At 44.9% G+C, this 24608-nt stretch overlaps 1 protein-coding gene across 2 annotated transcripts in view; it reads left to right on the forward strand.

Annotated features, from left to right (window-relative positions):
* Positions 1–24608, forward strand: part of LOC124120075 (chromodomain-helicase-DNA-binding protein 1-like) — a 112553-nt gene that overhangs the window by 56285 nt on the left and 31660 nt on the right. For both annotated transcript variants that reach the window (XM_048386022.1, XM_048386023.1), the window contains 5 exons: positions 2099–2255; positions 4249–4407; positions 5211–5319; positions 5574–5722; positions 11366–11445. In XM_048386022.1, coding sequence (XP_048241979.1) covers positions 2099–2255; positions 4249–4407; positions 5211–5319; positions 5574–5722; positions 11366–11445 — 654 coding nt within the window. The remainder of the gene's footprint in view (positions 1–2098; positions 2256–4248; positions 4408–5210; positions 5320–5573; positions 5723–11365; positions 11446–24608) is intronic.

Raw genomic sequence — 24608 nt, forward strand, 5'->3', positions numbered from 1 at the left:
ACAATTGTTTGCCTGCCAACGTAGTCAAATTGTTTACAATTCTCAGCTATGTATGTATAACATATTCATGTGTTTTTAAATACTAGTAGCTTTGGCGTTACATTGAGTATACACTTTCAATTGTAAAAAGAGAACATTGTTCAATTCTACGACACTTTTCCAATCCCTTTTCATTAACAATTCTTTATTTGCGTAACTTATGCTTGCGTGTTGCACTAATTGCCGTTGAAAAAAATCTTCCAAGGACCCTCATCCACGTTGTTTGGCATGCAGGTAGTTTTGCTGGGCAAACTCTAAATGTAATTTTTGTGTAAATCCCTCTCCAGCGAGTTTTACAATATATAGGCAGGTTACTCACAAACATATTTTGCAGCAATCCCATCGTGTGGCGAGGAAGATGACATCAGGTGTAAGGATCCACTCAAGGCCATCACTCTACCGGTTCAGCTAAGGACTTACTTCAATTAGTGTACAGTAGAGTCGAATGTCTTAGGAGGAGTCTCTTTATCCGGGATATCCCCAAATCTTTACCTATTTGTAGACGCCTCCCTTCAGGGGTGGGGTGTTCACCTGTAAGGCCAGACAGCCTCAGGGCTATGGTCCAGCGCTCATCAAAAGTGGCACAGTGACAGTTGGAAGCGATAATTCTGGCCATATCCAATTGGCAGAATCAGGTACAGTCTACCCAACTTCAATATCCACAGACAACAGCACTGTGGTGTGGTGCCTGGCGCAATCAGGGCACAACGCACTCCCACCCCCTGCTTCAACAGACATTCAGGTTTTTCTATCTAGTGGATTGTCTGTAACTACAGTTCATAGTTCAACTAGTGGATCGTCCAGACAGGAGTGGCTCCCTCCGAGTGTAAACTTCACACAGAAGCATTCGAGTTACTGCTTCAGAAGTTTGGGCAATCAAACATTGACCTGTGTGCTACATGCCAAAACCACCAACTCATGATGTATGTATGTTACATGCAGTCATCCTTCAGGCTTACGAGATCGCCAAACTGGATCCCCCAAGAGCGAATAACCCTCATGAGATCAGGGCGCTCGACATCTGGTTTTGCCCCTCTTGTTGTAGTCCAGCAGGTTACCAACCCCCGACATAAATAATGAACTCACCCTATACAGAGCCAGTCTACTTCCCTGTGCAAGTCGCTGAGATTCGGCAAGTGGAAGAATATTAGAGACAAGCTTTTTTGTCAGACATGGGCTCTATGACATAGTAAGTTAAGAATTATCTGGCTAGCTATTATTTTCTTTATTACTAAATAGGGAACTACTCTTTAATTCCTATGTTCAATCTGTTTGATATTTAAACAACCCTACCGTAATGGCGTTTTTTCCACTTCACGGTTTATCGACCGTAGTGTATTCTCCTTATAGTTGTTTACATCTTGTGTGATACAGTTTCCCGCAATATCCAAGTACACATTATCTCGTTACGTCATATGATGACGTCATGTAGGGATGCGATGTCTGAGTAAACTATGATGGCTTCCTTCCATGTTCTGTTGTGTTTGGCGTGCATACTCCCGAGCATAAATGTATGTCATGTTTTCAGGGTGTGAATTATGGAGGTTTTTGTACTTCTGAAGGTTTCCCGCCTCCACACTGTGCGATACAGATGCATTAAGGAGTAATGCAGGATAAGGGAAAAATTTAATAAAATCTGAATATTTTTTACATTTGTATAGTTTACTACTGCATCACTACGTTTAAGGATCCCCTGTCGCAGACTTGCCTCCCCACTTTGGCTTCAGAAAGCTCAAAAGTAAGTTTTATAAGTTCAGGCGACAGGCAGTGATGTGAAGAAGGTGACTTGTCATCAAGGTCACATGACAGTGGCGATGGTCCGTATAAAAGTGGGACTTGGAATCAACATCTTTATTTCTTCACAGCATTGCGCTATCTTCTTGTCGTAAGGTAAGCAGTGAATGCATTAAGGAGTAATGCAGGATAAGTATGCAAATGTAAAAAATATTTAGATTTTACTAATATTGTATATTTGTGTAAAACTAAAGGTTCTGATTATTCATGATATGTTACTTTATGTTATGGTTTTGTGAAATGTGCAATGATGCTGATCAATCAGGCCAGTGAAGGTGATCCGACTGATCGGGCGCAACTCGGTGGAGGAGATTATTCTGGCCAGAGCTGAGCAGAAGCTGAAACTGACCGACAAGGTGATAGAGAGTGGTCAGTTCACTGCTGGCGGGAAGCATGTACTGTTTGCAGACAACAGACAACAGGTAGCAAATATTTCAAATATCTGTGTTGTCTTCTATTTTCATGAGCCTGCTTGAACTGGTGAAGATAAAAATAGTTGCTTCTCCTTTGTGTCACATTTCAAGCAGTGACAAGAACTATTGAAGTGCTGCAAGTGGTGTTGATGAGTTTGTGAAATATCAGTTTGTTTCAGAACTATACTGAATTGCAAAAGAAACATCACCCCAAGTAACATTACACAAAAAGTGGTTATTTAAATATCTGGGTAATTTTTGTCAAAGTGTCTAAAATTTAACATCTACCACATGCCAAGATTGACAAGAAATCAGCGACACCAAGCCCTTGGACGATTGCAAGCTGGACTCCCGGCAAGTAGCCAATGCATTTCAAGTCCACGTAAGGACCATATACAGGCTCCAGCAACGGTACCAGACCACCAACACTAGAGATGACCGACCACGTAGTGGAAGACCAAGGGTCTCCACCCAACATCAGGATCATCAGATTGTGCGACAGCATCTTCAAGATCGCTTTGTTACTGCTGCGGAAAAGGGGGCACGGGTGGCCCAGTCGTCTAAGGTGCCGCGATTCGCTGTGCAGAGTTGCGTCCCTTTGGCACGCCAGAAACCTATGATTGTGGGTTCGAATACTGGTTCGCCCCAATTATGTTTCTAGGTTTGTCAGCACCATACCAGTGCTCGTGGGTTTCACCGAAGTGGTAAACGTCTGAGACCTGCATCACTTCGGGCTTTCTTTCCTCCCACATCTAGCTGACACGCCGTGATATAACTGGAATACTGTTTAAAGCGGCGTAAAACCCAACTCACTCACTCGCTACTGCTACGGAAACAAAACTGCTCGACAGACCATGGGGACATACCAGCGACACATTAGTGCGGACACTGTGTGTCGACGATTGACAAGCAGACACCTCCACTGTCACAGGCCACATTGAGGACCCATTCTGACACAACGCCGGGAACGTCTTCAGTGGGCAACACATCACCAGCATTGGCGACACCAGCAGTGGAGAAGAGTCCTCTTCTCAGATGAGAGCCGTTACTGTATCTCAGCAGCAGATGGCAGAGAGAGAGAGTCTGGCGACGCCGTGGGGAACAATATTCAGATGCTTGTGTTGTTGAGACTCGTGTGGTGGTCCGAGCATCATGGTGTGGGGTGGAATTGGTCTTGCACAGAGGTTTGGCCCTGTGGTCTTCCAGAACATCAGTCCAGGGAGCGGCAATGGTGTCACAGCAGCTTGGTACATTGATCAAGTCTTGAGACCACATGCCATACCTCATTTGGCTTGTCGCCGCAACCACGAGTTTCAGCATGATAACGCCCGTGCCCACACTGCGAGAGCAACAAATGACTTCCTCCAGCAGAATGGCATCAGAACCATGCAGTGGCCTTTAAATTCCATTGAGCATTCCATTGTGGCACGAGATTCAAAGACGGCCGACAACTGCAGCTGAACTGCGTCAGGCGTTCCTCAGAGTGTGGAATCAAGTGCCTATGGCCTTCATCAACCGCCTCATCCATTCCATGTATCGACGTTGCACGGTAGTCATCAAAGTACATGGCGGACACACGAGATACTGACTTGTGATGCCATTTTCTCAGAGACTAGTGTTGTGTTTCACTTTAAGAACATTTGACACTATAATTTCAACCTTGATGATCAGTTTTGCCAAGTTTCATCTTTTTAATATGTCTCAAAGTATGTTTACAGTGTTTGGACAAATAAGATTTCTCATATATCCATCCATGGTGACGTTACTTTTGCAGCTCAGTATATATTCAGAACAGCTTCCTACCAATTTGTACTATGTGGTAAATTATCCTATTTTTTCTAAAAAAAACATGTACTTACTGTTATAAGATAATGTATCACTGAGACTGTACAACAAGTGTGCAAAGTTTGTGACCAGAGTGGTGATCGAGATCTAACAGTTTGATGAAACAGCGGTCACAATAACATGGCAGCTCTGATCTGTGGTCTGTGATCTGTATCAGCTTCAAGATGTCCTGAGGTTTGGTGTAGACAAGCTGCTGAATGCTGATGAGGATGACAGCAGTGACATGGACCTGGAGAAGTACTTGGGAATCAGCATCGATGGGGAGTGGCAGCTGGAAGAGGAGGTGGAGGAGGAGGAGGCGCCCCAGACAGGGGAGGTCAGTCTGCACAATACTTTCATGCTCTGGTTCCAAGCCCTAATGACTGGGATGCCTGGGACTTGACTAATATATAATAAACTCCTTATGCGCCCTAGATGTAACTGGTCATGTCAGTATGAAATGTGTTTAAGGTGTGGTTTAGTGTTGTGTGACATAGGGCGAGATCAGGGATGATGCCCCCAGAGCATGTTAGTGTTTAAGGTACAGTGTAGTGTTGTGTTGTGTTGTGTTGTACAGGACAAGATGGGTGAAGATAACCTCCAGAGCATGTTAGTGTTTAAGGTACGGTGTAGTGTTGTGTTGTGTTGTGTTGTACAGGACAAGATGGGTGAAGATAACCCAAAAACATGTTAGTGTTTAAGGTACGGTGTAGTGTTGTGTTGTGTTGTGTTGTACAGGACAAGATGGGTGAAGATAACCCTAGAGCATGTTAGTGTTTAAGGTACGGTGTAGTGTTGTGTTGTGTTGTGTTGTACAGGACAAGATGGGTGAAGATAACCTCCAGAGCATGTTAGTGTTTAAGGTACGGTGTAGTGTTGTGTTCTGTTGTGTTGTACAGGACAAGATGGGTGAAGATAACCTCCAGAGCATGTTTGTGTTTAAGGTACGGTGTAGTGTTGTGTTGTGTTGTACAGGACAAGATGGGTGAAGATAACCCTAGATCATGTTAGTGTTTAAGGTACGGTGTAGTGTAGTGTAGTGTTGTGTTTTGTTGTGTTGTACAGGACAAGATGGGTGAAGATAACCCCAGAACATGTTAGTGTTTAAGGCACGGTGTAGTGTTGTGTTGTGTTGCACAGGACAAGATGGATGAAGATGCTCCGCAGAGCATGTACGTGTTTGAAGGCACGGACTACTCTAAGGACACCACTGTTGCTGACAGAAAGGCTTTGGAAGAACTACTTGAAGGTTCGTCAGTGTAGGTTTACTTCTTTGAATGGTAACCTTGATACCTTTCACTTACATGGGTGGGAAAATGGTCATAAGACGGCAAAACTAGCATTCATAAATATGTAACAAAGCTTGCTGTTGTAACATTTTGTATGAGAGCCTGTGACTTACATATTGAAATGAGCTTCTTAATACACAAAAGTAAAAGGCACTGTTTATGATTGTGTAGGAAATCTGTGTTAGTCTTACTGCTCCTAATGTTGTGTTGTCAGTGGAGCGCATTGTGCAGTCTGACGTTGCATCAGGGGAGAGAACTCTACGTGTCAAGAAGGAGAAGAGCCTTGTGGGCCCACTGCCTGATCTCCAGCGCAAACCCCGCAAACAGCTGACCCCCCAGGAGCTGGAGGAGCACAAGAGGAGGGTACGGGCATGTGACACTGTAGTATTACTGTAGGGTGGCTTCCTAGCTGGTATACATGCAGTGACAGTATACATGTCTATATCGTTGTGGGTTATGGGAAGGCTTTTATCAAATGATTCATGGTGTTATCAATGTGAGAAACTAATCCGACAAACTGAATATCTCAATACAATAAATATGCAAATAAAGTCTTTTAATAGGCTTCATATATCAATGTATTTGGATCAGATATTGTTACAGTTGTGTATGTTTAGACAATCTCATTAAAATCAGATCTTAGTTCTTGCTACCGCTAAACAAAGATCTGAGGACATCCCATTACGGGTCACGTCAGACCGACCTTTCGTGAACTTTGACCGATCAATGGAATAACTAACTAACTAAGTCGACAATAGCCAATCAGAAGGCAGCTTATTCGAGCTTTACGGCACAAGTTTCAAACTGGCTAATTCGCTTGGAAACATATTTTGACATACGCTCGATTAAAAAATTAAAAATTAAGCAAAAGAACATTCTGGAATGGCTAACAGATGGTCTTGATTGAATGAATACAGACATAAAGCCCATAACTGTAGTTCGGAATACCCTATGTGTGTTTTTTTCGAGGTTGCACGATCAAAAATCACATTCCAACCGTCACTTTCATGATCTGATAAGCGATGCTCTGATTGGTCAGATCAAAGGTCGTTCTGACATGACCCGCAATGGGATGTCTTCAGATCTTTGTTTAGCGGTAGCAAGAACTAAGATCTGATTTTAATGTGATTGATGTTTGGATGGATGATGATACACTTGTGTTTGTTTGGAAGTGGTGTTGCAATTAGTTGTTGCCAAGTAGCATCATAACCACCCAAGCTATGACAAAAGCAATGGCAGCATCCTCACTTTTTTCCCGTGCAGCTAGAGTCAACGCCTATTGTAATAGTAGTAACGATCTAGCGCTTGGTAGTGAGTCGGTAGTTAATCTGAGATTCTAATAGTTTTCTATAATAACAGACAATAAGTAGATATTAATAGCTGCTGGAGTGACGGTCACACGCATGTAAGTAAAGCTGGTGCTTGGTGTTTGTGAGGTCAGAATGGAGTCTCCATCTACCCCCGGGTGCAAGAAGTGTTTCCGTTTCATGATCACGGGAGATCGTCATGATAACTGGATGAAGTGTAGAGGCACTTCCTGCAATGAAGATAAGAGATGTGGGAAGTGCCCCAACACATCTAAAAGACCTTCACTAAGATAGCCGAGGCATTAAGTAAGGCTAAGAGGCACGAGGCCACCAAGAAGAGGGTGGAGTACAAATCAACTTCCACCCCAGCGTCTCCCACTCCAGCTGATCAACCATCTCCTGCACTCTCTATGAGTCTTATTCAACAACTCTTCAGCAGGAGATGATGAATAATATGTTTGAGGCGAAGCTCTCAACCCTGGATGAAGAGATAGAGAAAATCAAGGAGATAGCTCTGGCAAAGAAGAATTCCCTGGTCACGAGACCATTAGGGGGATGCCATCTGTGCAATCATCACACACGGCCATAGCTGAGCTGTGAGGCCAGCCATCCGACCACCCGGGTATAAGCCAGCAGACCTTTCCCTACCATGAGACAATACCATACAGGAGCTGCACAGTATCCATGGACCAGCCGTCCACGGCAACCAAGCCATCCAGCCAGCCGACCAGTCAGCCGACCAGCCAGCCGACCAGCCAGCCGACTGTTAAGACACCGGACAGTAATCCCACGGACTCCATTGGCCAGCCGTTTATGGCAACCCAGCTGACCGACAAGCGGTCCAGCCAGCCAACCGTTAAGACACCGTACGACTCCATGTCGACGGTCCAGCAAATCAGCTTACCGTATGATCTCCATCAACCGTCAACAGACTACACGTGATTGTCCAGACAACTGACTGGTCCACCGAGAAGATAGCTACCGTATGGCTACCGTTACTCACGGACCATCGCAAGCCACATGGAGGTTAATCATACCGGAATCATGGACACCACGAGGTAGACACGGAGAATTACTATGATTATCCACCCCCCATGGAAGCTACCCACAGTCACATGGAAGCAGAAACGGAGTGTTTTGAAGATAAGGCTGACGACTAACCTCAGCGGGATTACACAGAGGGTTATATATTCATCGAATTAATAGAAGAATTACCTGTACTCCAGCCTCCTGTGACAGAATTCGCCACCCCAGATGCCGGAATATGGGGGATGTCATGCTCCTACATCGTCTCAACACATTCCACAGACATTACCTTGGCCTACTACGCAGGTAAGGTAGTAGACCAGATGACAAGCTCAAGCATGATGAACGGCTACCCTAACCTCCATTGAAGCGGAAGCTATATAGGACGCACGAGGCACCACTTCTGGAATTCCTAAGTATGATCGAGGATTTCAACAAGTTGGTACGCAACCCCAACACTAGCTTCACGTTATCACATTGTTCATGGATTAAGGATCTTACATCGGTTTCCAGATACTCAATGGATTTTGGCACTCACATTAACTGGTTTGTCGCTCAGACACATCATTCCACCATTACACCACTACATGCTAAAACTCGTATCAATTTATGGTTCCGTGTTTGTTACCTATTTGCTTAAAACCACTTGCGTTTCTTTTGCGTGTGAGTATACATTGGAGCAAGATTCCAACTAAACACGGGATATCTATGCCCACCAGAGGATCGATTCATCAAGACTACCATGATGATTAAATCCCTATCAAGTCAACCCAGCAAGTCACTGAGGTGGTGAATGTCTCCTCTAGGCAACTTAACTTCTCTACATGATATGACCTTCAGAAGAAGGCTGATGCTACGTCCTCAACAGACATGGATCAACTCTATAAGATCCCAGAGCCTAGAGTTCAAGACTCAGTTACCTCCTAACTTAGTATGAGACCTGCATTGGTGGAATCACCATCTATTTACAGACAGGATGGGGATGGGGAGCCAATATGGACGATCGCTCGGTACAGTGATCTTGGAATGCCGGGGAGAAGAACCTTCATAACAACTGCAGGGAAGGAATGCCATCTATTACGCCATCCTGGAATGGCAGATACATCTTTCCCAATCGTCCGTCCTCATAGCCACGGACAACACCACAGTAGTGGTCTACATTCAGAAGCAGGGAGGAACCAGATCCAGCTCCCTGATGACGGAGACTACATGATTGTTTGCATGGCAGACTCCTTCAATACCAGGAAAACTGAACATCCTTGTCGACAGCCTTTCCAGTCAGGGGAGAATAGTGGCAACAGAATGGACACTACATCCACAGATCTTCGCTTGGATAACCATGTTATGCGACACACCACACCTGGATCTATTTGTCACATGCCAGAACTACCAACTTCCAGCTTATGTCAGTCCAGTTCCCGACCCAAGAGCTCACCAGATCGACGCACTATCGATGGATTGGACAGGTCTGTTTGCTTATGCATTCCCACCATGGTCTCTCCAAGACAAAGTCATCCACAAGCTCCAGTATGGCCCAGCTGGGGTTTGTTCCCCAGACTGCTAAGACTACTGGACCTCTCTGTCAAAACCTGTTGGGACAACCCAAGTCCAGCTTTTTCCACAGCAATCTGTCCTGCCTACATCTAACAGCTTGGAAGTTATCAAACAGAAAATGCAGACATCTGGATACTCTGAGGTTGCTTCAGAAGCGGTGGCAAGATCATGGAGACCTTCATCCTCCCCTTTATTTGACAACAGATGGGATAAGTTCGTCCAGTGGAGAAGATTACAAGGGATTTGAACTAATGCTATATCCATCCCTATGGTAGGGTATTTTTTCCTACATCTATGTCAGGATAATAAATTCCGACATGGGACGATAGAAGGTTATAGATCAGCTCTTCACTCTGTACTTCAACATGACGGATTATCAATCAGAAACCATCCGATTCTAAACAGACTTGTGAGATCCTTTCTACTAGAAGATGTTTGAACACGTCATATCTTCCCCAAGTGGAATCTATCTGTGGTACTATTGGCACTGTTAACAGAACCTTATGAGCCCATGGCTAAAGCTACCTTACTCCAAAAAGCAAGGAAAGTTTCCTTCCTCCTAGTCATGGCGACAGCAGCAAGAGTTTCAGAACTACATGCCTTAGACTATTCTAGTCTCACCCATGACCAACATTGGCCTCAATAACTCTAAGATCGATTCCAGATTTCGTAGCCAAGAATCAATCAATCAACCACATTTGGACTGTTGGGTCATAGACACTATACCATTCCTGCCTTGGGACCAACAGTAGATCACCCAGGAAGACTTTTATGTCTCATCAGAGCTCTCAAGTTCTATCTCACGGCTACAGACCCACATAGACGCCATCGAAGGAGACTCTTCTTATCTTGCAAGACTAATTCCAACAAGGACATCACCAAGGCTACAATAGCGGGCTGGCTAATATAGCTACCGTTGCATCAAGTTATACACAGGCTCAGAATTCCGCGCCACATCTCGGATCCTGCTCAGGTCAGGAAATCAGAGCCCTCGCCAAGAGTCTCGCTTCATGGACATCAGTCTCAGAAGAACAAGTAGTTTCTAGCTGTCAATGGGCTTCACAAAACACCTTCACCAGCTTTTAGCTTTTACTTCCGTGATGTGCAACCGGACCTTGAGGGCATTTATTCCCTTGGTCATCAGAGGGTGAGTACACCCTTGATTATTTCTGTCTATTAGGTGGATTAGAAGCACCTTGAGTATCAACTGCCTCCAGTAGACCGGAAGAGACGTCAGCACAGGAAGTGAGAACATAACCGGAAGTGACATCAGCACCAGAAATAACAGAACAAGGTCCATCTAAACAGGAAATGACATCTTAGAAATAGACCTTGAGAGACGTCATTACCTAGTAAAAGGGAAGTGACAAACCGGAAGTGAGGTCAGCACCGGTATTAGTGTCACAAATCCAAATTTAACAAGAAATGACATCATTAAGCAGAAATAGATCAGAAACGACATCATTATTACGTTCAAGATCAGCAAATAATTCTAGTGAAGGTATCACATATTTGACTGATTCTTGACATGTTTCTGATTTTCAAGTCCTCAGGGGGGAATTTCAGAGGAAATTATCTCGAGTTAGGATTAGAATCAGTAAAAAATGGTTACCAGAAGAGGATTACTGTCAATTACACAGGGAGTTACTAGAAGCAGATCCTACCGGGTCCCTCTGGTATATAAGTTTTTTAAGAATTATTGAACAATATTTCTAAGAATACTACCTCTAATACATCCGAAGTACTCCCTCACACATACCCAATTCATCTACCTCTAGTAGTTAGATGTGGGAAAAAAGGTGAGGTTGCCGCCATTACTTACGTCATTAGCTTGGTGGTTACGATGCTACTTGACAACAACTAGTTGTCTGTGTAATTACAGTGAAGACAATGTCTGTTGAAAGTCTGAAAATTTTAGTTAGTGTGATTGAAGCCAAATACAGGATTTATGGCAGAGATGTAATAGAGGTAGTATTTTTAGAATTATTAACAATGGTATCTATTGTTCGATGTTTGGATACGATGTTCTTATGATTGTGTATGTTTGGATGCAATGTTGTTACAATTCAGCATGTTTATGTGTGATGTTGTTACAATTGTTTATATGCCTATATTACAGAGGAAGGAAGCGGCAGAGAAGCGTGCAAAGCTAGCCGAGGAACAAGAGATACGACGAGCTCAGGAGCAGCGCAAGAAGAGGTGAGCTGGCATAATTCCAGTCAGATGGTTTGGACGCCCTGAATCCAATAAAAAAAAAGCACCATATTCGACCAAACTTCAAATTAATTATGTAATTATAGTACAGGGTATCATTTGGGCACTATTGATCAACTAGAATTTTCAACTGCCATGTGTACACAGACAGAATGACAGTCCATCGTGCCATGTGTACACAGACAGAAAGACAGTCCAACTGGCCATGTGTATACAGACAGAATGACAGTCCAACTGGCCATGTGTACACAGACAGAATGACAGTCCAACTGGCCATGTCTATACAGACAGAATGACAGTCCAACTGGCCATGTGTACACAGACAGTATGACAGTCCAACTGGTCATGTCTCTACAGACAGACTGACAGGCCAACTGGCCATGTGTATACAGACAGAATGACAGTCCAACTGGCCATGTGTATAGAGACAGAATGACAGTCCAACTAGCCATGTGTACGCAGACAGAATGACAGTCCAACTGGTCAAGTGTACACAGACAGAATGACAGTCCAACCGGCCATGTATATAGACATTATGACCGTCCATCTTGCCATGTGTATACAGACAGAATGACAGTCCAACTGGCCATGTGTACACAGACAGAATGACAGTCCAACTGGCCATGTGTACACAGACAGGATGACAGTCCAACTGGCCATGTGTATACAGACAGTATGACAGTCCAACTGGCCATGTGTACACAGACAGGATGACAGTCCAACTGGCCATGTGTACACAGACAGAATGACAGTCCAACTGGCCATATGTATACAGACAGAATGACAGTCCAACTGGCCATGTGTATAGAGACAGAATGACAGTCCAACTGGCCATGTCTATACAGACAGAATGACAGTCCAACTGGCCATGTGTACACAGACAGAAAGACAGTCCAACTGGCTATGTGTACACAGACAGAATGACAGTCCAACTGGCCATGTCTATACAGACAGAATGACAGTCCAAGTGGCCATGTCTATACAGACAGAATGACAGTCCAACTGGCCATGCGTACACAGACAGAATGACAGTCCAACTGGCCATGTGTATAGAGACAGAATGACAGTCCAACTGGCCATGTATACACAGACAGAATGACAGTCCATCTTGCCATGTGTATAGAGACAGAATGACAGTCCAACTGGCCATGTGTATACAGACAGAATGACAGTCCAACTGGCCATGTGTATACAGACAGAATGACAGTCCTACTGGCCATGTGTACACAGACAGAATGACAGTCCAACTGGCCATGTGTATACAGACAGAATGACAGTCCAACTGGCCATGTGTATTCAGACAGAATGACAGTCCAACTGGCCATGTCTATACAGACAGAATGACAGTCCAACTATTTGTACACAGACAGAATGACAGTCCAACTGACCATGTGTACACAGACAGAATGACACTCCAACTGGCCATGTGTATAGAGACAGAATGACAGTCCATCGTGCTATGTATACACAGACAGAATGACAGTCCATCTTGCCATGGTTATAAAGACCGAATGACAGTCCAACTGGCCATGTGTACACAGACAGAATGACAGTCCACCGTGCCATGTAAACACAGACAGAATGACAGTCCATGTTGCCATGTGTATAGAGACAGAATGACTGTCCAACTGGCCATGTGTATACAGACAGAATGACAGTCCAACTGACCATGTGTATACAGACAAAATGACAGTCCAACTGGCCATGTGTATACAGACAGAATGACAGTCCAACTGGCCATGTCTATACAGACAGAATGACAGTCCAACTGGCCATGTGTACACAGGCAGAATGACAGTCCAACTGGCCGGGTCTCTACAGACAGAGTGACAGTCCATGGTGCCATGTACACACAGACAGAATGACAGTCCAACTGGCCATGTGTTCACAGACAGAATGACAGTCCAACTGGCCATGTGTACACAGACAGAATGACAGTCCAACTGGCCATGTGTATACAGACAGAATGACAGTCCAACTGGCCATGTGTACACAGACAGAATGACAGTCCAACTGGCCATGTGTTCACAGACAGAATGACAGTCCAACTGGCCATGTGTACACAGACAGAATGACAGTCCAACTGGCCATGTGTATACAGACAGAATGACAGTCCAACTGGCCATGTGTACACAGACAGAATGACAGTCCAACTGTCCATGTGTATACAGACAGAATGACAGTCCAATTGGCTATGTGTATACAGACAGAATGACAGTCCAACTGGCCATGTCTATACAGACAGAGTGACAGTCCATTGTGCCATGTATACACAGACAGAATGACAGTCCAACTGGCCATGTGTATACAGACAGAATGACAGTCCAACTGGTCCTGTGTACACAGACAGAATGACAGTCCAACTGGCCATGTGTATACAGACAGAATGACAGTCCAACTGGCCATGTGTACACAGACAGAATGACAGTCCAACTGGTCATGTGTATACAGACAGAATGACAGTCCAACTGGCCATGTCTATACAGACAGAATGACAGTCCAACTGGCCATATCTATACAGACAGAATGACAGTCCAACTATTTGTACACAGACAGAATGACAGTCCAACTGGCCATGTGTATAGAGACAGAATGACAGTCCAACTGGCCATGTCTATACAAACAGAATGACAGTCCAACTGGCCATGTGTACACAGACAGACTGACAGTCCAACTGGCCATGTGTATACAGACAGAATGACAGTCCAACTGGCCATGTCTATACAGACAGAATGACAGTCCAACTGGCCATGTGTATACAGACAGAATGACAGTCCAACTGACCATGTGTACACAGACAGAATGACAGTCCAACTGGCCATGTGTATAGAGACAGAATGACAGTCCAACTGGCCACGTGTATAGAGACAGAATGACAGTCCATCGTGCTATGTATACACAGACAGAATGACAGTCCATCTTGCCATGTGTATACAGACAGAATGACAGTCCAACTGGCCATGTATACACAGACAGAATGACAGTCCATCTTGCCATTGTTATAGAGACCGAATGACAGTCCAACTGGCCATGTGTACACAGAAAGAATGACAGTCCACCGTGCCATGTATACACAGACAGAATGACAGTCCAGGTTGCCATGTGTATACAGACAGAATGACAGTCCAACTGGCCATGTGTATACAGACAGAATGACAGTCCAACTGGCGATGTCTATACAGACAGAATGACAGTCCAACAGGCCATGTCTATACAGACAGAATGACAGTCCAACTGGCCATGTGTATAGAGACAGAATGACAGTCCAACTGGCCATGTCTATACAGACAGAATGACAGTCCAATTGGCCATGTCTATACAGACAGAATGACAGTCTAACGGGCCATGTGTATACAGACAGAATGACAGTCTAACGGGCCATGTGTATACAGACAGAATGACAGTCCAACTGGCCACGTGTATAGAGACAGAGTGACAGTCCAAGTGGCCATGCGTACACAGACAGAATGACACTCCAACTGGCCATGTGTATACAGACAGTATGACAGTCCAACTGGCCATGTGTATACAGACAGTATGACAGTCCAACTGGCCATGTGTATACAGACAGAATGACAGTCCAACTGGCCATGTGTATACAGACAGAATGACAGTCCAACTGGCCATGTGTATACAGACAGTATGACAGTCCAACTGGCCATGTGTACACAGACAGAATGACAGTCCAACTGGCGATGTGTATACAGACAGAATGACAGTCCCACTGGCCATGTGTATACAGACAGAATGACAGTCCAACTTGCCATGTGTATACAGACAGTATGACAGTCCAACTGGTCATGTGTATACAGACAGAATGACAGTCCATGTTACCATGTGTATAGAGACAGAATGACAGTCCAACTGGCCATGTGTACACAGTCAGAATGACAGTCCAACTATTTGTACACAGACAGAATGACAGTCCAACTGGCCATGTGTATACAGACAGAATGACAGTCCACCTAGCCATGTTTACAGGGACAGAATGACAGTCCAACTGGCCATTTGTATACAGACAGAATGACAGTCCATCGTGTACACAGACAGAATAACAGTCCAACTATTTTTACACAGACAGAATGACAGTCCAACTGGCCATGTGTACACAGACAGAATGAATGACAGTCCAACTATTTGTACACAGACAGAATGACAGTCCAACTAGCCATATTTATAGGGACAGAATGACAGTCCAACTGGCCATGTGTACACAGACAGAATGACAGTCCAACTATTTGTACACAGAGAGAATGACAGTCCAACTGGCCATGTGTATAGAGACAGAATGACAGCCCAACTAGCCATATTTATAGAGACAGAATGACAGTCCAACTGGCCATGTGTATACAGACAGAATGAAAGACCATCGTGCCATATATACAGACAGAATGACAGTCCATCGTGCCATATATACAGACAGAATGACAGTCCATCGTGCCATGTATACACAGACAGAATGACAGTCCTTCTTGCCATGTGTATAGAGACAGAATGACAGGCCAACTGACCATGTGTATACAGACAAAATAACAGACCAACTGGCCATGTCTATACAGACAGAATGAAAGTCCAACTGGCCATGTCTATACAGACAGAATGACAGTCCAACTGGCCATGTGTATACAGACAGAATGACAGTTGAACTGGCCATGTGTATACAGACAGAATGACAGTCCAACTAGCCATGTATACACAGACAGAATGACAGTCCAACTGGCCATGTGTATACAGACAGAATGACAGTCCAACTAGCCATGTCTATACAGACAGAATGACAGTCCAACTAGCCATGTGTACAGAGACAGAATGACAGTCCAACTAGCCATGTGTATAGAGACAGAATGACAGGCCAACTGACCATGTGTATACAGACAAAAAAACAGTCCAACTGGCCATGTCTATACAGACAGAGTGACAGTCCAACAGACCATGTCTATACAGACAGAGTGACAGTCCAACTAGCCATGTCTATACAGACAGAATAACAGTCCAACTAGCCATGTGAACACAGACAGAATGACAGTCCAACTGGCCATGTGTATAGAGACAGAATGACAGTCCAACTGGCCATGTGTATAGTGACAGAATGACAGTCCAACTGGCCATGTCTATACAGACAGAGTGACAATCCATCGTCCAATGTGAACACAGACAGAATGACAGTCCAACTGGCCATGTGTATACAGACAGTATGACAGTCCAACTGGCCATGTGTACACAGACAGAATGACAGTCCAACTAGCCATGTGTACGCAGACAGAATGACAGTCCAACTGGTCAAGTGTACACAGACAGAATGACAGTCCAACCGGCCATGTATATAGACATTATGACCGTCCATCTTGCCATGTGTATACAGACAGAATGACAGTCCAACTGGCCATGTGTACACAGACAGAATGACAGTCCAACTGGCCATGTGTACACAGACAGGATGACAGTCCAACTGGCCATGTGTATACAGACAGTATGACAGTCCAACTGGCCATGTGTACACAGACAGGATGACAGTCCAACTGGCCATGTGTACACAGACAGAATGACAGTCCAACTGGCCATATGTATACAGACAGAATGACAGTCCAACTGGCCATGTGTATAGAGACAGAATGACAGTCCAACTGGCCATGTCTATACAGACAGAATGACAGTCCAACTGGCCATGTGTACACAGACAGAAAGACAGTCCAACTGGCTATGTGTACACAGACAGAATGACAGTCCAACTGGCCATGTCTATACAGACAGAATGACAGTCCAAGTGGCCATGTCTATACAGACAGAATGACAGTCCAACTGGCCATGTGTACACAGACAGAATGACAGTCCAACTGGCCATGTGTATAGAGACAGAATGACAGTCCAACTGGCCATGTATACACAGACAGAATGACAGTCCATCTTGCCATGTGTATAGAGACAGAATGACAGTCCAACTGGCCATGTGTATACAGACAGAATGACAGTCCAACTGGCCATGTGTATACAGACAGAATGACAGTCCTACTGGCCATGTGTACACAGACAGAATGACAGTCCAACTGGCCATGTGTATACAGACAGAATGACAGTCCAACTGGCCATGTGTATTCAGACAGAATGACAGTCCAACTGGCCATGTCTATACAGACAGAATGACAGTCCAACTATTTGTACACAGACAGAATGACAGTCCAACTGACCATGTGTACACAGACAGAATGACACTCCAACTGGCCATGTGTATAGAGACAGAATGACAGTCCATCGTGCTATGTATACACAGACAGAATGACAGTCCATCTTGCCATGGTTATAAAGACCGAATGACAGTCCAACTGGCCATGTGTACACAGACAGAATGACAGTCCACCGTGCCATGTAAACACAGACAGAATGACAGTCCATGTTGCCATGTGTATAGAGACAGAATGACAGTCCAACTGGCCATGTGTACACAGACAGAATGACAGTCCAACTGACCATGTGTATACAGACAAAATGACAGTCCAACTGGCCATGTGTATAGAGACAGAATGACAGTCCAACTGGCCATGTCTATACAGACAGAATGACAGTCCAACTGGCCATGTGTACACAGGCAGAATGACAGTCCAACTGGCCGGGTCTCTACAGACAGAGTGACAGTCCATGGTGCCATGTACACACAGACAGAATGACAGTCCAACTGGCCATGTGTTCACAGACAGAATGACAGTCCAACTGGCCATGTGTATACAGACAGAATGACAGTCCAACTGGCCATGTGTACACAGACAGAATGACAGTCCAACTGGCCATGTGTTCACAGACAGAATGACAGTCCAACTGGCCATGTGTACACAGACAGAATAACAGTCCAACTGGCCATGTGTATACAGACAGAATGACAGTCCAACTGGCCATGCGTACACAGACAGAATGACAGTCCAACTGTCCATGTGTATACAGACAGAATGACAGTCCAATTGGCTATGTGTATACAGACAGAATGACAGTCCAACTGGCCATGTCTATACAGACAGAGTGACAGTCCATTGTGCCATGTATACACAGACAGAATGACAGTCCAACTGGCCATGTGTATACAGACAGAATGACAGTCCAACTGGTCCTGTGTACACAGACAGAATGACTGTCCAACTGGCCATGTGTATACAGACAGAATGACAGTCCAACTGGCCATGTGTACACAGACAGAATGACAGTCCAACTGGTCATGTGTATACAGACAGAATGACAGTCCAACTGGCCATGTCTATACAGACAGAATGACAGTCCAACTGGCCATATCTATACAGACAGAATGACAGTCCAACTATTTGTACACAGACAGAATGACAGTCCAACTGGCCATGTGTATAGAGACAGAATGACAGTCCAAGTGGCCATGTCTATACAGACAGAATGACAGTCCAACTGGCCATGTGTACACAGACAGAATGACAGTCCAACTGGCCATGTGTATAGAGACAGAATGACAGTCCAACTGGCCATGTATACACAGACAGAATGACAGTCCATCTTGCCATGTGTATAGAGACAGAATGACAGTCCAACTGGCCATGTGTATACAGACAGAATGACAGTCCAACTGGCCATGTGTATACAGACAGAATGACAGTCCTACTGGCCATGTGTACACAGACAGAATGACAGTCCAACTGGCCATGTGTATACAGACAGAATGACAGTCCAACTGGCCATGTGTATTCAGACAGAATGACAGTCCAACTGGCCATGTCTATACAGACAGAATGACAGTCCAACTATTTGTACACAGACAGAATGACAGTCCAACTGACCATGTGTACACAGACAGAATGACACTCCAACTGGCCATGTGTATAGAGACAGAATGACAGTCCATCGTGCTATGTATACACAGACAGAATGACAGTCCATCTTGCCATGGTTATAAAGACCGAATGACAGTCCAACTGGCCATGTGTACACAGACAGAATGACAGTCCACCGTGCCATGTAAACACAGACAGAATGACAGTCCATGTTGCCATGTGTATAGAGACAGAATGACAGTCCAACTGGCCATGTGTACACAGACAGAATGACAGTCCAACTGACCATGTGTATACAGACAAAATGACAGTCCAACTGGCCATGTGTATAGAGACAGAATGACAGTCCAACTGGCCATGTCTATACAGACAGAATGACAGTCCAACTGGCCATGTGTACACAGGCAGAATGACAGTCCAACTGGCCGGGTCTCTACAGACAGAGTGACAGTCCATGGTGCCATGTACACACAGACAGAATGACAGTCCAACTGGCCATGTGTTCACAGACAGAATGACAGTCCAACTGGCCATGTGTATACAGACAGAATGACAGTCCAACTGGCCATGTGTACACAGACAGAATGACAGTCCAACTGGCCATGTGTTCACAGACAGAATGACAGTCCAACTGGCCATGTGTACACAGACAGAATAACAGTCCAACTGGCCATGTGTATACAGACAGAATGACAGTCCAACTGGCCATGCGTACACAGACAGAATGACAGTCCAACTGTCCATGTGTATACAGACAGAATGACAGTCCAATTGGCTATGTGTATACAGACAGAATGACAGTCCAACTGGCCATGTCTATACAGACAGAGTGACAGTCCATTGTGCCATGTATACACAGACAGAATGACAGTCCAACTGGCCATGTGTATACAGACAGAATGACAGTCCAACTGGTCCTGTGTACACAGACAGAATGACTGTCCAACTGGCCATGTGTATACAGACAGAATGACAGTCCAACTGGCCATGTGTACACAGACAGAATGACAGTCCAACTGGTCATGTGTATACAGACAGAATGACAGTCCAACTGGCCATGTCTATACAGACAGAATGACAGTCCAACTGGCCATATCTATACAGACAGAATGACAGTCCAACTATTTGTACACAGACAGAATGACAGTCCAACTGGCCATGTGTATAGAGACAGAATGACAGTCCAACTGGCCATGTCTGTACAAACAGAATGACAGTCCAACTGGCCATGTGTACACAGACAGACTGACAGTCCAACTGGCCATGTGTATACAGACAGAATGACAGTCCAACTGGCCATGTCTATACAGACAGAATGACAGTCCAACTGGCCATGTCTATACAGACAGAATGACAGTCCAACTGACCATGTGTACACAGACAGAATGACAGTCCAACTGGCCATGTGTATAGAGACAGAATGACAGTCCAACTGGCCACGTGTATAGAGACAGAATGACAGTCCATCGTGCTATGTATACACAGACAGAATGACAGTCCATCTTGCCATGTGTATACAGACAGAATGACAGTCCAACTGGCCATGTATACACAGACAGAATGACAGTCCATCTTGCCATTGTTATAGAGACCGAATGACAGTCCAACTGGCCATGTGTACACAGAAAGAATGACAGTCCACCGTGCCATGTATACACAGACAGAATGACAGTCCAGGTTGCCATGTGTATACAGACAGAATGACAGTCCAACTGGCCATGTGTATACAGACAGAATGACAGTCCAACAGGCGATGTCTATACAGACAGAATGACAGTCCAACAGGCCATGTCTATACAGACAGAATGACAGTCCAACTGGCCATGTGTATAGAGACAGAATGACAGTCCAACTGGCCATGTCTATACAGACAGAATGACAGTCCAATTGGCCATGTCTATACAGACAGAATGACAGTCTAACGGGCCATGTGTATACAGACAGAATGACAGTCTAACGGGCCATGTGTATACAGACAGAATGACAGTCCAACTGGCCACGTGTATAGAGACAGAGTGACAGTCCAAGTGGCCATGCGTACACAGACAGAATGACACTCCAACTGGCCATGTGTATACAGACAGTATGACAGTCCAACTGGCCATGTGTATACAGACAGTATGACAGTCCAACTGGCCATGTGTATACAGACAGAATGACAGTCCAACTGGCCATGTGTATACAGACAGAATGTCAGTCCAACTGGCCATGTGTATACAGACAGTATGACAGTCCAACTGGCCATGTGTACACAGACAGAATGACAGTCCAACTGGCGATGTGTATACAGACAGAATGACAGTCCCACTGGCCATGTGTATACAGACAGAATGACAGTCCAACTTGCCATGTGTATACAGACAGTATGACAGTCCAACTGGTCATGTGTATACAGACAGAATGACAGTCCAGGTTACCATGTGTATAGAGACAGAATGACAGTCCAACTGGCCATGTGTACACAGACAGAATGACAGTCCAACTATTTGTACACAGACAGAATGACAGTCCAACTGGCCATGTGTATACAGACAGAATGACAGTCCACCTAGCCATGTTTACAGGGACAGAATGACAGTCCAACTGGCCATTTGTATACAGACAGAATGACAGTCCATCGTGTACACAGACAGAATAACAGTCCAACTATTTTTACACAGACAGAATGACAGTCCAACTGGCCATGTGTACACAGACAGAATGAATGACAGTCCAACTATTTGTACACAGACAGAATGACAGTCCAACTAGCCATATTTATAGGGACAGAATGACAGTCCAACTGGCCATGTGTACACAGACAGAATGACAGTCCAACTATTTGTACACAGAGAGAATGACAGTCCAACTGGCCATGTGTATAGAGACAGAATGACAGCCCAACTAGCCATATTTATAGAGACAGAATGACAGTCCAACTGGCCATGTGTATACAGACAGAATGAAAGACCATCGTGCCATATATACAGACAGAATGACAGTCCATCGTGCCATATATACAGACAGAATGACAGTCCATCGTGCCATGTATACACAGACAGAATGACAGTCCTTCTTGCCATGTGTATAGAGACAGAATGACAGGCCAACTGACCATGTGTATACAGACAAAATAACAGACCAACTGGCCATGTCTATACAGACAGAATGAAAGTCCAACTGGCCATGTCTATACAGACAGAATGACAGTCCAACTGGCCATGTGTATACAGACAGAATGACAGTTGAACGGGCCATGTGTATACAGACAGAATGACAGTCCAACTAGCCATGTATACACAGACAGAATGACAGTCCAACTGGCCATGTGTATACAGACAGAATGACAGTCCAACTAGCCATGTCTATACAGACAGAATGACAGTCCAACTAGCCATGTGTACAGAGACAGAATGACAGTCCAACTAGCCATGTGTATAGAGACAGAATGACAGGCCAACTGACCATGTGTATACAGACAAAATAACAGTCCAACTGGCCATGTCTATACAGACAGAGTGACAGTCCAACAGACCATGTCTATACAGACAGAGTGACAGTCCAACTAGCCATGTCTATACAGACAGAATGACAGTCCAACTAGCCATGTGAACACAGACAGAATGACAGTCCAACTGGCCATGTGTATAGAGACAGAATGACAGTCCAACTGGCCATGTGTATAGTGACAGAATGACAGTCCAACTGGCCATGTGTACACAGGCAGAATGACAGTCCAACTGGCCGGGTCTCTACAGACAGAGTGACAGTCCATGGTGCCATGTACACACAGACAGAATGACAGTCCAACTGGCCATGTGTTCACAGACAGAATGACAGTCCAACTGGCCATGTGTATACAGACAGAATGACAGTCCAACTGGCCATGTGTACACAGACAGAATGACAGTCCAACTGGCCATGTGTTCACAGACAGAATGACAGTCCAACTGGCCATGTGTACACAGACAGAATAACAGTCCAACTGGCCATGTGTATACAGACAGAATGACAGTCCAACTGGCCATGCGTACACAGACAGAATGACAGTCCAACTGTCCATGTGTATACAGACAGAATGACAGTCCAATTGGCTATGTGTATACAGACAGAATGACAGTCCAACTGGCCATGTCTATACAGACAGAGTGACAGTCCATTGTGCCATGTATACACAGACAGAATGACAGTCCAACTGGCCATGTGTATACAGACAGAATGACAGTCCAACTGGTCCTGTGTACACAGACAGAATGACTGTCCAACTGGCCATGTGTATACAGACAGAATGACAGTCCAACTGGCCATGTGTACACAGACAGAATGACAGTCCAACTGGTCATGTGTATACAGACAGAATGACAGTCCAACTGGCCATGTCTATACAGACAGAATGACAGTCCAACTGGCCATATCTATACAGACAGAATGACAGTCCAACTATTTGTACACAGACAGAATGACAGTCCAACTGGCCATGTGTATAGAGACAGAATGACTGTCCAAGTGGCCATGTCTATACAGACAGAATGACAGTCCAACTGGCCATGTGTACACAGACAGAATGACAGTCCAACTGGCCATGTGTATAGAGACAGAATGACAGTCCAACTGGCCATGTATACACAGACAGAATGACAGTCCATCTTGCCATGTGTATAGAGACAGAATGACAGTCCAACTGGCCATGTGTATACAGACAGAATGACAGTCCACCTGGCCATGTGTATACAGACAGAATGACAGTCCTACTGGCCATGTGTACACAGACAGAATGACAGTCCAACTGGCCATGTGTATACAGACAGAATGACAGTCCAACTGGCCATGTGTATTCAGACAGAATGACAGTCCAACTGGCCATGTCTATACAGACAGAATGACAGTCCAACTATTTGTACACAGACAGAATGACAGTCCAACTGACCATGTGTACACAGACAGAATGACACTCCAACTGGCCATGTGTATAGAGACAGAATGACAGTCCATCGTGCTATGTATACACAGACAGAATGACAGTCCATCTTGCCATGGTTATAAAGACCGAATGACAGTCCAACTGGCCATGTGTACACAGACAGAATGACAGTCCACCGTGCCATGTAAACACAGACAGAATGACAGTCCATGTTGCCATGTGTATAGAGACAGAATGACAGTCCAACTGGCCATGTGTACACAGACAGAATGACAGTCCAACTGACCATGTGTATACAGACAAAATGACAGTCCAACTGGCCATGTGTATAGAGACAGAATGACAGTCCAACTGGCCATGTCTATACAGACAGAATGACAGTCCAACTGGCCATGTGTACACAGGCAGAATGACAGTCCAACTGGCCGGGTCTCTACAGACAGAGTGACAGTCCATGGTGCCATGTA

The sequence above is a fragment of the Haliotis rufescens genome, unplaced genomic scaffold (genome assembly GCF_023055435.1).
Source record: "Haliotis rufescens isolate VD_foot unplaced genomic scaffold, xgHalRufe1.0.p SCAF_6, whole genome shotgun sequence".
Taxonomy (NCBI): Eukaryota; Metazoa; Mollusca; class Gastropoda; order Lepetellida; family Haliotidae; genus Haliotis; species Haliotis rufescens.